General features: G+C 40.7%; 1 protein-coding gene across 1 annotated transcript in view; it reads right to left on the bottom strand.

Annotated features, from left to right (window-relative positions):
* VWA3B (von Willebrand factor A domain containing 3B) overlaps positions 1-17,983 on the bottom strand; it is a 252,388-nt gene that overhangs the window by 30,478 nt on the left and 203,927 nt on the right. Inside the window, exons 23-24 of the mRNA XM_082671774.1 lie at positions 13,877-13,927; positions 5,203-5,407 (exon numbers count right to left, since the gene is read on the bottom strand). Coding sequence (XP_082527900.1) covers positions 5,203-5,407; positions 13,877-13,927 — 256 coding nt within the window. The remainder of the gene's footprint in view (positions 1-5,202; positions 5,408-13,876; positions 13,928-17,983) is intronic.

The raw sequence follows: 17,983 nt of genomic DNA, 5'->3' as shown, positions 1-17,983 counted from the left end.
AGACCAGGCTCCCAGCGAAAACTTGGGAAGTTTAATTACAACTCAGATGCCCTTGGTGATTTCCACCATACTGCAGCTCCGAGGGCTCGGGAGTGGCCAGTGACGTCGGACTCTGCAATCACGGCGACAAGAAGGGTGCTCGTGAAGGGAGCTTTCAAGTGGAATTTACAATTTCAGAGTTAAGATCTTTCATTATGCAGTCAGTAAGCCAAGCACCTATCTCCAGGGATGCCACGAAACTAGTGGATTACAGAAATAGGGAGGGACAATTAATCATGGAATGTGTCCCGTATAAGGTGCTGGGCAGAGCAGGTGGGATAATGATGCTTGCCCTACGTCTGATCCTGGGGCCAGCAAGGGACTGCCAGTGAAAGCCTGAGTGGAAAAAGCAGGGTGCATTCTAGCCAGACACTGGCATGTATAGCCACTTCTCCCCACCTCTGATCCTCACCAACAGAAAAATCAGGAAGCTGTCCCAAACTCAGGAACCAACATGGCAGCTACTGTGGGTGCCAGCGTACTGTAGGGGAAAGAATCAGAGAGCCACAGACCTCCAGACTCCATCACATATTCTGGAGTGGATCAAACAGTGGCCACTCCCTTCGGAACACACGTGGGCATTTCTGATTGGGCATCCCATTCCGACCAACTTTGATCACCTTTTGTTACTTCTTATCGATAAACTTTAGGGGGTCTTAATGAAAAACAGGTTTCTTCCTCTCCAAATTACAGTCATTGATCAAAATCTTTGGCCTCTGCTAAAAACATTTAAAGTGAGACTTTTTTTATATGAGTCAATGAAAATGCCTTGCATCTGTGATGGATTTTCACCGCAGGATCCCAAAAGGCCTGGCGATCTTGAGCTTTGGTCCGAACCATTTTTCACGCTGAAGGATGAGACTTGTTAGCAGGTCATGAAATCAACTCAACAGAGCACGATAAAAATGGAATAAAAATACCACACAATACATCACACATGGTAAGGAGAAGTACCGTTTTAAGAAAATAATACAGAAAATCTTCCATTGCAGACGGCCATGTTGAGAGTGGAAAGAACTCTGTAGATGAGCTGCCAACCATGGACCCCTCCCCGCCCGTTCATTACCTACGGACTATTGTCCTGGGCACATGGGTGCTTTCCTGAACTGACAGTGGGGGCTTTGGTCACCCTATGTAGGGACAGGGCTGTGAAAGGACAGCCTTAGCCCCTGACCAAGAAAGGGGGCAGCAGTGGATCCATCAATACCATCACACAAACTCAATGTCTTCCTCGCTCTGGCTCCCACATCAAGTTCCCTCCAGTTTTTCTCCTTTGCTTTCTAGGAAGATCTTGAACAAAAAGTGCACTTCCTGTATTTACTTTCTCCACTGCTCTCTACTTCTCCATCCTCTGCACACTGGCTTCCACTCCCAAAATGCCACCGGAGTTGTTCTGGCTAAGATCACTAACGATCTCCCTCTTGAAAATCAAATGGTTTTCAGACGTCATCCTGTCTGACTTTCCAAACTCCTCAGTAATAGTTTAACAACGGAAACAGCGATGACGGGCAAGGTGGGTTGAGGGCATTTCCCGTTGAGCATTTAGCGTGGCACGCTGTACTCAGCACATTACGCGCGTTGTCTCACAACCATCTTGCAGGTGGCTACTATGACTTTTCTAATTTAAGGATGAGGGATCTAGGCTTAGAGTGCCTAAGGAAGGTCCACATCTGGAAGTACTGAGACTTGCATTCAGGTCTGTCTGACTCCAGACCCAGGGCTCTTGCCATCTCTCCTCCTCAGGCTCTGACATCATAGCTCCCTACCCTGCGCCTTCTGCTCCTCTAGCTTTCCTGTCTTGGCCCTTTCCACAGTCTCCTCTTCCTTTCTCAGCACCTCAAATGACCTCCAAATCTATCTCTGTAACATGGACTTCTCTCCTAAGCTCCCAACACATGGCTGCCTATCGGGCTTTCTCGCCGGGATGCCCTGTGGACATCTAAGGATCAAGAGGACCTAAAGTGAGTTACCTTTCCCTGAAAATCCACTCTGCCTCTCATGGTACCTCTTCCTCTTGTTCTTTCATTCATGTATTCATTCGAATAGCTGGGAGTGCCTACAAGGTGCCACGCGATACTGCAGCAACACTAGGTATACCCAGAACACAACGGACCACGTCCCACCCTCATTCCAGCGGAGGAGACAGATGATGAACAAATACGTACATGATGGCAGGTGGTGAAACGTGCTGTGAAGAAAACAAAAATGTGGGAAGGGGTTAGCGAATGACAGGGTGTTTAGAGGGGCTGTCTCTCTGCGGAGCAGAGGTGACACGGATGTGGTGGCTAACCGTGCCTCTGTCTCCCAGTTGTCCAAGACGGGAAGTTTGTGGGTATCCTCAACGTCGCCCTCTGGCTCACCCCACACATTCACTTTCCAACTGGTATCTCTTTCACCCATTCCCTCCCCACTGTACCGGCTTGACTCAAGGACTCAACACCTCTCAGTGGAGGCTGCACCTGGTTTTGGTCTTCCCCCCCTACACTGAGCCTCATCTTGCTGCCAAAAAAATCTTTCCAAGACACAAATCTGCTCATGTCCTCCACTTGCTGAAAAGCCCTCGCTGGTACCCACTTCCTACAGGCTTGGTTCCTGATCCTAGGAGAGATTTCCAAGTTCCCTGTATTCTGGGGCCATCTTCCCTTTCCCGTCTTGTCTCCTGCCACGCCCCTGGTGAACATGCCATGCTCTTTCCACCTTCCTGCCTTTGCACAAACAGTTTCTCTCACTCAGAACATTTCTCACACTCCCCCCCTCAAATTCCTACACATCCTTCCAGACCAAATTCAATCATCCCCTCCATGAAGACTTCCTCAACGCCTCAGCCAGAATCGTTCGCTTCTTCCCATCTTCCAGTTGTTCTATGGCTATGCCTCTGTTGTCATATTTATAATACTCTGCTATGAGGATCTGGGTTTCATTCCTTCGATAAATATTTCTGCATGTCCACTGTGTGCCAGGCATCATTCTCAGGGGATGTAGCTATGGATACAGCTACAAGTAAGGCCAGACAAGAGCTCAGCTCTCACATAGGTTACGTTCTATGCCAGTATGTCTCCTCCACTAGGCTGGATCCATGTCTCCACTGCTGTTAACAAACCCCTATTTTGTGTCCAATGTATAGTATCACCTTGGGAGGCCCCGAGGAAAGAAAGAAGAATGTGGCAGGCTGAGACCACCTGTGCCAAGGACAGAATCTGATCCATGGTCGGGAGTGAACAAATGTTTCTGGATGAAGAAACTGTGGAAATTATTTTAATTCCCACTCTGTGGACAAGGGAATAAAAAAATAGAGCAATTAATTCACATCCCATGAACAATGAGCTTTTGATTCCCACAAATTCAGGAGACTACACTACGCTCTGAAACACACGAGGCTTCTTTCCACTTCATTAGCAACACTTTCCATTTTAACATTTAATATAAAGTATAGATAAAAGAATAATGCTTGCAAATTCTGCTGTTAGGCAGTAATGTCACCAGAGCTCAACATGCGAAAGTCCATCATTTAGAACCTATCTGTTCACCTCAACTAGAGTAAGAGTGGGACCTGGTCCATGTGTTGAGGTACCTCTAGTGCCTAGAATAGGGCTTGGTACCTCATAGGAACTCATACATATTCCAACGAATAAATGAAAGAACAGAGAGGAAGAAGCGTGAGGAAAAGAAGAGCAGATTTCCAGGGAGAGGGATTGAATTCATTTGAATTCAGTCTTCTTGATTCTCGGTGTTTACAGGGCACCTATGTGAGGAAGGCCAATATACAGCCACATGTTTGGGGTCATCAGATGGTGCCTTCCGAGGAAAGACTGAACAACTCTTTGAGGAGGTCACTTTGAATAACAACGACCACCCCCCCCATATATATAAATAAATAAATAAAAACAAAAATATAAATAAAGATATGATAAAACTTTTGCACTCTGCACAAAAGAAATCGCTTTCTACACTGAAGGAAAAAAAAGCCATTTGCAGGGGAAAAATAAATTTAAATAAAAATAAGCAAATAAAACACAAGAATCTAGAACAGCAAATACAGAATTTAAAACCAGGCAAAGCTGGTATCACTTAGCAAAGACTGAAATCAAAAAAGATGAATCTCAAAGGTCAGTTCCTTGGATATATCTTTTAGACTATCATATGGTAAATATATTAAAATCATATAGAACTCAGTAAGAGTCTGGATGAACTGTTCCAGGTTTACACGCACCCTACTATAGTCAGAAAGAGGGTATTACACAGGCAGCAAGTATTTAGAGCCCCCAAATGTTCACGTCCTTTGGTCCAAGAATCCCACACCTAAGAATTTATCCTAGCAAAATAGTTCAACTATATGCACTATAGAAGCAATAAAACATGATGTGAAAGAGAAGAAAATTGGAAAAAACCCTCAAATGCCCAACATCCAGTGAAGAGTTAAACAAATCAGGGCATTTACACACCATGGAATATTATGTAACCACAAAAAATATCAGTCTGATGATTCAGCAAAAACACCAAGAAAATATATGAGACGTTGAAAAGCAGACCATAAAATGATTATGGATACTCTAACTGCAATTCTGTGTAAAATTTATTCAAGGAAAAGAAACAATTAAAAGTAAATGATACAAAGTGGTAATAAATAATATGGCTGCCAGAAAATAAATTTTCCTTGTAGAAGGTCTGTTTTACTAGTAATAATAATTGCAAACACTTATGTGGGGAGCTTTCAATACTAAGTACTTTAAATGCTCATTTTGCTTCCGTAACAAGCCTATGAGGCAGATACTATTAACACTCTTATTTTACAGATTTAAAAAAAACCCCTAAGGTTTAGAGAGACAGAGTCACTGGCCAAGATCACACAGGGATTAGGTGGTAGGTCTGAGGCTGGACTTTGGTCCGGCTCATATCGAAGTCCAGGCTTTTAATCACTACACGATACTTCTGTTTAGATTTATTTTTCAATTAAAACACGTATTGTTTAAAAAATAAGGCCAGAGTAAAATCAAATGGCATTTCCTTTCTGTTGAAAGAAGTCCTGAGACCTTAAGTGGGTTGGCTGTAACTCTTAGAAATCAGTGCAGTGGGAGGTGGGAGAGAGGGGAGGCCAGCACAGGAATGGCAAGGGCTTGGGATAGGAGGGAGGGAGGGAATACAGACAACCTCCACGGTACACACCTCTTCAAGGGCCCTGCTCACATGATTCTCCTTCTTGGCAGCCTCCTGGAGCTCCATGGCCTGCTGCACATACATTTTCCCAGCTAGGATTTCATTCTCCAGCACTGACAGCTCCTTCAAGGAAATGGGCCAATTCAACCGTTCTAATGCCTTGTTTAAAGCTGCCTTGTTTTCTAAGTAACGCATTGGTTTGTTTGCACCTAACCTAAAAAAAGAAGAAGAAAGAGAAACATAAAGTGATCACAGTAGAACATAGTAGAACATATGGAAAGATGTTTTTTCTGTAAACCCTCCCCTGAGAAACATCTGTCAAAGCAGATGTCAGGTGTCAGTTGACAGAATCACAGCCATGCCTTCTGGCCTGTCAGGGCTTTGGTAGTTTATGCAAGTCAGAAACAATCATCTCCGAGTCACGGTAGGCACTTTTCCCCATTACCTAATTTGATGATCTGATTTTATAGAAGTTTGATACACGTAAGTTATTTTTTCAACAATTTTTTCAGCGTATCTGGAACCCATTCCTTTCTCCCTAGGTCTAACATTTGGCAGAACCAACAGTGAGTTTCAAAGACATTTCACACAACTATGCCTAGCAGTGACTCTGGAAAACAAAGCAAACCCTAAACTCAAATATTTGTCTCAGTGCAGTAATTCTCCTATTAGCTCATGTTAGCTATTTTTATCTTCTCTCCTCTTGTAAGCCTAAATAGACCTAAACTTTCTGGCTTCACTGTTTTGGTACACAAAGAACAGAAGCCAAACTTTCTATCAGCTGATGAACAAGCTGTGTGATTCCAGGGGAACCCAGTGGGGTGTGGAGGTCCCAAGTCCTGGATTCTGTTTCCAGTCCCAGTACTTATGAGTCAGATACTCATGGAAGCGGGTACAGAGATTGACTGATTGAGGGACATGGGGGAGGAAAAACATTTCATAACTGTCATTCTCTTATTGTTGAAAATGTCATGGCATTTTTTTAGATGTCGGGTGTTGGAAGAGCACACTGTTAAACCAGTACATTCACAGGACTCAATCCACAAACAAACTTGTCAACAGAAGACAGCAAAAATTCTTATTAAAAAATCTAAATTGGTGTGATGTCAGCAAAGTGGTGAAATGAGAAACCCCAGGCCCTTATTCCCCCACAAAGACGCTGACTAACCATATAAAGACCAAACTGCCTTTGTGAGAATTCTAGAAACCAGTTAAAATGTACCTGCCCTCCAGCACCACAAAGCCAACAAGAGTAGGCATTGAAGCGAGTAGGAACATGTGTTGCATTTTGTCTGGCCAAGCCCCTCCCCTTCCCTGGCACACTGCAGAGCAACTGGGAGAAAACTCCTATTCAACATGTATCCAACATTTTGGTCTTTTGTGGCGCTTCCTGGGAGACTGGCTTCTGTCTCACTTGACTCAGAATGTTGATAAAAATGGCAGTATACTTTGGATGCCAGGTTGGGGCAGCTGAGAACAAAGGCAAGTTTCATGGGTGGTTACAGCACCAGAGATACTGCCGTACTAAAGACAGACACCAGGGAGAGCAAGAGATTACGGGTTCCTAAGAAAAAAACAGGGGCAAAACCTCTTCAACTGGGAAATGACATGCACAAGCCTAGAGAAGACATATCCCCAGAAAAGGTGTGAGAGGGTCCCAGAATCTCTAGCCAGAATGATTGGTGAAGGTCTTCCCCTGTAAGAAGCCACCTGTAAAGACTGGGAGAAGTGTTTGTTTTATCAAATGCCCAAATATTGCCTAAAGATACTAAGGCATACAAAGAAACAGAGAAAGATGGCCCAATCCAGGAAACAAAATAATCTCCAGAAAATCTACCCTAAAGAAAGGAGATCTATGAATTACCTGACAAACAACTGAAAATAACTGTCTTAAAAATGCTCAATGAGCTCAAGGAGAATACAGACAACTAAATGAAATCAGGAAAATGATGCATGAACAAAATGAGAATATCAACAGATATAGAGACTATAAAAAGAACCAAACAGAAATTCTGGATCTGAAGAATACATTAACTGAGCAAAATGGAGGGCTAGTGGAAAGCTGCTGCATTGCACAGGGAGATCTGCTTGGTACTTTGTGACGACCTAATGGGGTTGGATAGGGAGAGTGGGAGGGAGGCTCAAGAGGGGATATGGGGATATATGTATACATATAGCTGATTCACTTTGTTGTACGGCAGAAACTAACACAACATTGTAAAGCAATTATACTCCAATAAAGATATATATAGAAAAATAATACAATAACTGAAGAATTCACTAGAGAGCTTCAAAAGCACACTTCGTCAATCAGAAGAAATAAATTAGCAAATTATGACTATTTTAAGTCATAAATTGTTACAAGGACAAAGAAGGACATTATATAATGGTAAAAGGGTCTATCTACCAGGAAGATTTGACAATCATAAATATATATGCACCTAATTTCAGAGCTCCCAAATATAGAAGCAAACATTAACAGAATTGAAGGGAGAAATAGAAAGAAACAATATAAAAGGAGATTTCAATTTCCATTTTCAATAATGGATAGAACCACCAAACAGAAGACCAATAAAGAAACAGAGGACTTGAAAAACACTATAGATTAATTAGACCTAACAGACATATACAGAACACATCACCAGCCAACAGCAGAATACATATTCTTAAGTACACATGGAACATTCTCTCCAGGATAAACCACATATAAGAATACAAGTATTAAAGGTTTTTAAGATAAAATCATATAAAGTATAATCTCCAATAACAATGGAATAAAACTAGAAATCATTAGCAGAAGGAAAACTGGAAAATACACAAATATGTGGAAATTAAACAACCCACTCTTAAACAACCAATGGGTCAAAGAAGAAATCCTAAGGGAGATTATAAAATATCTTGAGATATTTTAAAATAAAAATACAACATATCAAAATGTCTAAGATAGAGCAAAAGCAGTCATAAGAGGGAAATTTATAGTGCTAAATATTTACATTAAAAAAGAGGAAAAATCTCAAATCAACAACCTAACTTTACACCTAAAGGAACTGGGAAAATGGAGAATAAACTAAACTAAACGCAAGTTAGCAGAAAGAAGGAAATAAGGATTAGAGCAAAAATAAGTGAAATAGAGTATAGAAAAACAATAGAAAAAATCTATGAAACTAAGAGTTAGATTCTGGAAAGAACAACAAAACTGACAAATGCTTATTAGCTAGATTAAGAGGAAAAAAGAGAAGATTCAAATAACTAGAATCAGAAAGGAAACAGTGAACATTATGACTGTTGTCACAGAAATAAAAAGGATCATAAAAGACTCCTATGATCCATTATACACCAACAAAATGGATAACCTAGAGGAAATGGATACATTCCTATAAAATTATAACCAACTAAGACTGAATCAGGAAGAAATAAAAAATCTAAACAGACCTATAACTAGTAAGGAGACTGAATCAGTAATCAAATAATTTCCAACAAGCTTGAGCTCAGCACTATGTAGCTTCCATGGAGAGTGCTACCACACATTCAAAGAGGATTTAACACCAATCCTCCTCAAATACTTCCAAATATTTAAGAGCAGGGAACATTTTGAAACTCAGTCTATGATGCCAGCATTACCCTGATACCAAAGGCAGACAAAGATACTACAAGAAAACTACAGCCCAATATTCATTGTGAACATTGATTCAAAAATCCTCAACACAATACTAGCAAACCAAATTCAACAGCATATTATGAAAGGATTAAACACCATGAAGAGTGAGATTTTATTCCTGGAATGCAACATACAAAAATGAATCAATATAATACATCACAGTAACAGAATGAAGGAAAAAAAACACTTGATCATCTCAATTGATACAGCAAAATCATGACAAAATTCAACACTCTTTCATGATTAAAAAGTCAAACACTCAACAAACTAGGAATAGAAGGAAACTATCTCAATATAATAAAGGCCTCATAACTTACTCAAACCTTGCTTTAGATAGTGAGGAGGGAAGTGATGTCATGAAAGGTGGTGGAGTAGAGAAATCAAGGAATTTGTCTTTTCACCAAAACAACTATTGATAGAATTAGCTATTTTGAAATTCTGGAATCTAGTTGAATACTTACAGTATCCAGGGGAATGCTTGATGAAGACAGAGGCTGGCATTTAGGGAAATCTCTGTCAGGTCACTGGCTGACCACAGAGATGAAACAATACTTCAGTGAACACACATGACAAGGAATATAGTCTTTGCAAAAACAGTGTGGAAAGACACTAAACAGACAAGTGCAGCCTTCATCAGGCAACAACAGAAATTTCTGGGAAGGGTAGAGAATCTAATTTCCAGAGTTACTACGTTACAATGTCCAAAATGTTCTGTTCTCAATAAAAAATTGCAAAGAACACAAAGAAACATGGAAGTATATAACCCATTCACATGGAAAAAAAGAAACTGACAGATGAAGTCCAGACACTGGATTTGGTAGAGAAAGACTTTAAAATAACTGTCTTAAATATGCTCAAAGAGGTGAAGGGAACCATGGACAAAGAACTAAATGAAATCCTGAGAATGATATATGAGCAACTAGACAATATCAATAAAGAGAAATTATGAAAATGAACCAAATAGAAATTCTAGAGCTGAAAAGTACTATAGGTGAGATGAAAAATTCATTAGAGGGTTTTAACAGTAGATTTGAGCAGGCAGGAGAAAGAATCAGCAAACTTGCAGATAGATCAAATGAGATTACATAGTGTCTGGAGTAGAAAGAATACAAGAATGAAGAAGAGTCTAAAGGACATATGGGATTCTATCAAGCTTGACAACATATGCATTATGAGAGTGCCAAAAGGAAATGAGAGAGAAAAGCGTGAAAATATTTGGCAAAAATGAAATAATGGCCAAAAACTCTCCAAATTTGATGGAAGACATACATCTACACGATCCAAGAGGCACAGTGAATGAAAAGCAGAATACACTCAAAGAGAGCTATACCAAGACAGTATACTACAATTAAACTGTTGAAAGACAAAGACAAAGACAGAGAATCTTGAAAGGAACAAAAGTGGCTCATGAACAAGAAATCCTCAATAAGATCAACAGCTGATTTCTTATGAGAAACCATGAAGTCCAGAAGGCAGTGATAGGGTTTGTTTGTTTATTTATTTAGGCCACGCTGCATGGCATGTGGGATCTTAGTTCCCTGAACAGGGATCGAACCCAAGCCCCCTGCATTGGAAGCGTGGAGTCTTAACCACTGGACCACCAGAGATGTCCCATTGATATGGTATATTTAGGATGCTGAGAGGAAAACACTATCAAGCAAGGATTCTATATCTGGCAAAACTATCCTTCACAAATGAAGGAGAAATTAATACATTTGTTAACACGTAACAAAAGCTAAGGGTGTTTGTTGCTAGTAGGGCTTCCCCATACAGGAAATGCTAAAGAGAGCTCTTCAGGATGAAATAAAAGGACACTGGAAGACAAGTTACACTGGCCATATGAAGAAATAAAGATGACTGGCAAAGATGACTACATATGTAAATATAAAAGCTAATGTTCTTGTATTTTTGGTATGTAACTCCTCTTTTGTTTCCTATATTATTTAAAAGACAAATGCATAAAACAATGATTATAAAGCTATGTTAACGGACACATAATGTAAAAGATGTAATTTGTGACAATAACAATATAAAGAGGGGATGGAGCTGGACAGAGACAGAGATAATGTACACTATTGGAAATAAGTTGATATCAATTCAAACTACTTTGTTATAAATTTAGGATGTTAACTGTAATCTCCATGTAATCATTAAGAAAATAATGAAAAACTATGCAAAAAAGGAAATGAAGAGGGATCACAATGATACATTAGAAAAAATATCAAATACAAAAGAAGGCGATATTGGAGGAATTGAGAAACAAAATAGACAAGACATATACAAAACAAACAGCACAATGACAGAAGTAAGTCCTTCATTATCAGTAGTTACTGTAAATGTAAACGGATTAAACTCACCAGTTAAAAGACAGAGATAGGCAGAATGGATTAAAAAAACCATGATCCAACTATATGCTACTATAAAGAGACCCACTTTAGACTTAAAGACACAAATAGGTTGAACATGATAAAATGAAAAAAGACATTCCATGCAAATAGTAACCAAAAGAGAGCTGGAATGATTATACTAATATCAGATAAAATAGATTTTAAGTCATACACTTTTACAAGAGAAAAAGAAGGACATTATTTATATTAATAAAAATGTCAAATCATCAAGAAGACATAACAACTGTAAATACATATCATCTATCAACAGAGCCCAAAAGTATATGAAGCAAACATTGACAAAATCGAAGGAAGATATAGACAGTTGTACAAAAAGGAGACTTCAATATCCCACTTTCAATAATAGAACAACCAGACAGAAGATCATAAAGGAAATAGAGAACTAGAAAACACTATAAAACAACTAGACTTATATATAGAACACCTCACCCAACAACAGTAAAATAAGTATTCTTAAATGCACATGCAACATTCTCCAGGATAGACCATATGTTAGGTCATAAGGCAATTCTCAAAATATTTTAAAGATCAAATCATATAGAGTACCTTTTCCAGAACAGTGGAATGAAGCTAGAAATAACAACAGAGATAAAACTGGAAAACTGGAAGTATATACATACAAATATACACCACACTCTTAAACAACCAATGGGTCAAAGAAGAAATCACTATTAGAAATTGGAAATTAGAAAATACGTTGAGATAAATAAAAATGAAAACACAACATATAAAAACACATGGGATGCAGCAAAGCCAATGGTCAGAGGGAAATTTCTGGCTGTAAATGTCTAGTAAAAAGAAAGAAAGATCTCAAATCAACAACCTAGGTGTACACCTTAAGGAACAAGAAAAAGAAGAGAAAACTAAACCCAAAGCCAGCAGAAGGAAGGAAATATTAAAGATTAGAGCAGAGATAAACAAAAGAGAGAACAGAAAAATAACAGAATCAACAAAATGAAAAGTTGGTTTTTGACAATATCAACAAAATTGGCAAAGCTTTAGCTAGGCTGACTAAAAGGAGAAAAGACAGAACTACTAAAATCAGAAACAAAAGCAAGGACATTACTATTGATCTTACAAAAATTAAAAGGATTATAGGGAATAATATGAACAACTGTAGGTTTTCAAATTAGATAATCTATACAAATGGACAAATTCCTAGAAACACACAAATTACCAAAACTGACTTCACACAAAATAGACAATCTCAACAGCCTATAATAAAGACATTGAATCAGTAATCAAAAATCCCCCAACAAAGAAAAGTCCAGGACCAAAAGGCCTCACTGATGAATTCTACCAAACATAAAAAGATCAATTAACATCAATCCTATTCAATCCCAAAAAAACAAAAGAGAGGAGTCACTTCCAAATATATTATATGAGGACAAGATTCATCTGATACCAATGCCAGACAAAGATCCTAAAGAAAAGAAAACTACACGATTATTTCTGCTTATGAATATAGAACTAAATAGCCTCACCATATTACTAGCAAAACATCATTATTTATTTATATAAATTTATTTATTTATTTATTGGCTGCACTGGGTCTTCGTTGCTGCACGCAGGCTTTCTTTAGTTGTGGTGAGCGGGGGCTACTCTTGGTTGCGGTGCATGGGCTTCTCATTGCGGTGGCTTCTCTTATTGTGCAGCATGGGCTCTAGGCGCGCGGGCTTCAGTAGTTGTGGCATATGGGCTCAGCAGTTGTGGCTCGTGGGCTGTAGAGCACAGGCTCAGTAGTTGTAGCGCACAGGCTTAGCTGCTCCGCTAAGGGGATCTTCCCGGACCAGGGCTCAAACCCGTGTTCCCTGCATTGGCAGGCGGTTTCTTAACCACTGTGCCACCAGGGAAGCCCGACTTCAGTTTTTTAAAACGAGAAAAATAACAAGTGTCGGCAACAATGTGGAGAAACAAGAACCTTTCATACATTGCTGTATGTACGAGGTGGGAATGTAAGAAGATGCAGTTGCGGAAAGTAAATGAGAAGTTTGGCAGTTCCTCAAAAAGTTAAACACAGAATTACTCTGTGATCCAGGATATCCACGGCTAGGTATGTACTCAAGAGAAATGAGAACGCATGTCCACACAGAACCGTCTACGTATTTTGCAGCACTGTTCATAAAAGCCCCAAAGTAGACACAACCCAAATATTCATCAATGGGAGAATGGATAAACAAACTGTGGTATATACATACAAGGGATCATTACTCAGGCATAACAAGGAAGGAAATGCTACATATGCTTACAACTTGGAGGCACCTTGAAAACATTAAATCTTTACATTAACTAAGTAAACGAAGCCAGACACAAAAGGTCACATGATGTGTGATTCCTTTCATATGATATATCCAGAATACGCAGATTCACAGAGACAGAAAGCAGATTGGTGGTTACCAGAGGGGGAGAGAGGAATGGGGAAGGATTACTTAATGGGTACAAGGTGTTTTCTGAGATGATAAAAAAGTTTTGAAACTAGAGGTAGGTGGTGGTTTGCACAACATTTTGAATGACTTAAATACCACTGAATTGTACATTTAAAAACTGTTAATTGTAAGTTATGTGAATTTCACCAAAATTTAAAAACTTTTTAACAAGTGAGAAGAAACTGGCTTACTTTTTCTTTTCCTCTTGAGATAATGCTTGCCAAACAATTTTATTCAGGCGCCTGTTTAAAAAAAAATCAACAATAGTTATTTAGGAGCAACAGTTCATTTCATGACAAAAAGCTGAACCCGGGCAGGGAGATCCCAAGCCCCGCAGCACCACCACCGCTGGACCACGTCATTGCCACTCGCTCAAAGAGATGGGATGTGAGTGTCTCCCACCCTCAGCATCATTGCAGAAGCCTCGGGGCTTTGTGGCAATCATGCTAAATATTAAAGGAGGGCACAGCTCTCAGCTGGATCAGGTAAAACCCGGACTGAGAAAAGGCAGCAAACAAACTGTTCCTCATTATCTCTGCATGAAGATATTTCTAAACACCCACTGCTTTTCTTCATAAGGAAAAATATGTGTGCTCTTAGCCTGCCTTCTGTAGACATTCTTCTGTCTGGATTCTCAGAGCAAAAATAAAAGGTTAATAGGGTCATAAATAAGAGGATTGGGACACACTTTAGAGATCAACCGGCCTGATCTCCTTGTTTTCCAAATGCAGCCGCTAAGAGGGGCAGACAGATGAAGCGCCTTACTTATCCAGCACCGAGAGCTGGTGGGGCTGAGATAAAGCTCACCGAACGTGTTTGCAGAGAGATGCTGGCAACCCAAGAAGAAAGGAGGAAGTTGGAGCCAGTGCTTTCTATCAGGTAGTTACAGCTCCTTTTCTTGTTACTAATCAGTGGTGCTTTTTCCAGAGCTTCCAGCCCAGTTCTGTAGTGCTACATCATCACCCAAATCAGGCTTACTAGGGCACAGGGCACAGAACGCTGGCTCCACAGGTTGTGAGCTGGTGTTCCATGAAGCAAAAAAGCTCCAATAAAATGGGGTGGGAGAATACTGCCTCTCCCCAGGAGGCATGCTTCTAATCCTTGGACCCACCGTCCGGGGCACAGGGCTCTGGGAGCACACTTTGGGTGGTGTTATCCTGCCCTGATCTCCCATCACAGGCCTGGTGAGATCATGGAAAGGGGGTCTGGCACGGGGGTGAAAAGCACAGACCCTGGAGCCAGACTGCCTGGGTCCAAAGCTCAGCTAACTCCTCCTCTTATTAGCTGGGAGACTTTGGGCCAGTAGCCAACTTTTCTATAGAAAGGGGGTAATCACAGTACCTCCCTCCCAGTGCTGCAGTGCAGACTCAATGAGCAAGTTATGTGCACCACACACAGAACTGTGTCTCACACAGGTAAACGCTCTGTAAGTGACAGGAAGAGTCAGGAAGTGGGAAATAAGCCAGCTCAGCTCCTGTGTCTCTTGATGTTTTTAGTTCTTTGGGGTCTATTTGGAAATGGTTTTCTTTAATGATGTGGTTGATGAAACAATGGGCTTCTAAGGCTTGTGTGCATTTCTGGGGAAAAAAACAAAACAAAACAAAACTGTAAATCCTTTTAAGTCTAAACCTTGAAAGTGCAGGCAGTAGAGTAGGGAGGCTGGGAGTGTGATGAGGGCTTGGGAGCTACGTGGGTCGGGGTTCAAATCTCAGCATCTCCACTTTGCCACCGTGTGTACTTGTTACATAACTTTTTGAAACACTGTTTTCTTATTGATAAAACAAAGATAACACCACCTACCCTTGCAGTTGTGAGGATTAAGTGAGCTATATGTATAAAGTGACCAGGAATAACTAAGGCTCATTCCCTCCAGCTTTTGAAGGAGGGTGAGGCTTAGACACTCAGAAACAGTTGGTGAATGTGGGTCCAATTAGCTAGGACATGTCTCTAATTTTAATTCGGTTCTTCAGAAAATATTTTTCCAAGAGGGTATTTCCATAACCTCTATTATTCCTCTGTTTTCCGCCTTCACTGAACTATTTCAAAGCACACAGGGCAGAAAAAGCGAGTGGGTGTGAGCTGAGGGCAGCAGAGAGTGTGTGAATCCCGGCTCCACTGTCCCTGAAGGCAACCGTGGGAAAGCCTCTAAGCGTGCGGGACGAGGGCAGTCCTTGTGGAATGCTGGGATTTGACAAACCACAGTTTTCCTCTTTGCTTTAGGAGACTGAAATTTGGCTAAGCGTAGCGTTTAGAAGCTTTCTCTACCTCTAGTTTGTAAATCCACTTGTACCGAGTGGCTCATTTGCAAAGCAACTTGTAACTAATGACACTTCAGAAGTCTAGTCAGCAGCCCAAGCAAATCGATGATAAGCAGAGGCTACTATGCCTGGTCCCTGGGCCAGAACTGATGCTTCTCCTGTGGATCTGAGGGCTGAGACCTTGACCTCAGATTCACAACACAGGCTGTGGAAAAGTCACCCCAGAATCCAGCCAACCCTGGTAATCCTCACTCAGAGCTTATGCTCAGACACACAAAGCCAAAACTGCTTCTGCAATTCTTAAAATATTGAACCAGAAGGACTCCTACACATGGGCACTAAGTGTGACCAAAACTGCTAGTTTATGTCACTATTTTGGCCAGAGGACTGTGAACTTCCCACTCATTTGGTCATCCCTAACCATACGGACTTAGGGTTATATCTGGCTTACTTGTGGTGGGAAACTCCTTAGAAATGTTGTATTGGGGATGAGATGGGGATAAACTAAGTTTCATTAATTACTTTTCATCTTTTCATATTCCGCATATCTTTAGAAAGATGAAGCAAGATGGAAAAGGGAGCTGACATTTATGCCAGCGAAATTCTTCAACCCTACTGAATACGAAAGGTCAGGAAGCTTTGTTCTGCATAATATTAATGTTAATATTATTAAATAACAATATTAAATAAATAATTCATTTAAAATAAACATCAAGTTATTAATACCAAATAATTAATACTAATGCAATCAATAATATCAAACATTAATCATATTAAAATAAATGTTAATGATCATATTTAAATTAATATCATTTTAATAAACAATATAGTATAATATTCCTCTAAGGGTACTAAAAGGCTTTTCCGGATTCACTCATTGGAAGTAAGAACTGGAACAAATCACTACTATGTCTGTATTTTGGTTTTGCCATTAACGAAGGACTCTCTTCTGCCTGGGAAGGAAGGGTCCCTGTCCTGGAAACTCTCGGGAAAGGGTCAGCTCAGTGGGAAGAGCTGTGTGACCCTTCCATTCCATGTATTTATGGTTATTTTAGCATCAGCAGATATAGGGAATGAAAGAGGGAAATAATTAACATGCGTTGCTCTTTGTATATAATTTACGTAACCCTCACAACTGCCCCGTGGGCCAGATCTTGCAAGTGAAGCTCCCAAGTGTCCTGTGACCTGTCAAGCAGCTATCTGACCTCAAAGCCCCAGTTCATGGCCTGGCATCAGGCTTTCACAGGCCAGGTAATTACAGCACTCAAATATTTGAATGAGTCAAGCAAATTAAATTACAATATGAATGATATTATATTTCATTTTGAATAACTGAATTGGATCAATTTTAATAAGTAAACTTGAATTAGATCAAATTCAAATTAAATTCCAACAGTCAAAAAAAATATATATATATATTATATATATAGTGACACCTGCTAGGAAGAGGAGAAGACCAGGGGGAAAGCAGGCAGCCCAGCGCCTGCCTTCGGGGGCCAACATCCTCGCAGGGAAGGGACAGGCCTGTACAGAAGCTGTGAGCGCTCCAAGGGCCACACGCAAGGTGGGTGGTGCAGAGTCGTTGGGGAAAGGCCTCTCTGGGGAGGGCCACTGGCGCTGGGGCAAGAACGGAAGAAAGAGGACAGCTGGTGGGAGGGGGCAGGAAGAGGGGCAGTGGAGCTTCAAGGCAAGGGAAGGACTGCCTGGTGCAGGGGCGGGGAGGCAGAGAAGAGGGCCAGCACCAGTAAGAGGGTAACTACAGAGCAAAGTCTCAGGCCCACAGGGGAGGGCGAGCCTTGGCAGAGTTCAGCCTGCCTTCGAGAGAAACGAAGGGCCCACAAAGACTCAGAGAAGACCTGAGAAGCCCGTGGAGGCAGCTGCAGGAGCCCATGCGACACAGCCTCAGTTCTCAGGCAAGGGCAGTGGAGGAGGCTCAAGTGTAAGGAGATTTGGAGAGGACCATGATGGGCGTGGGGCAGAAAGGCCAGCCTCTGGGCTGGGTCGTGCACTCCAGGCAACAGAAGTCAGGCTTTATACATT

The sequence above is a fragment of the Grampus griseus genome (genome assembly GCF_964374135.1).
Source record: "Grampus griseus genome assembly, chromosome: 15".
Lineage (NCBI taxonomy): Eukaryota > Metazoa > Chordata > Mammalia > Artiodactyla > Delphinidae > Grampus > Grampus griseus.
This window is presented reverse-complemented; position numbering and strand designations above follow the sequence as displayed.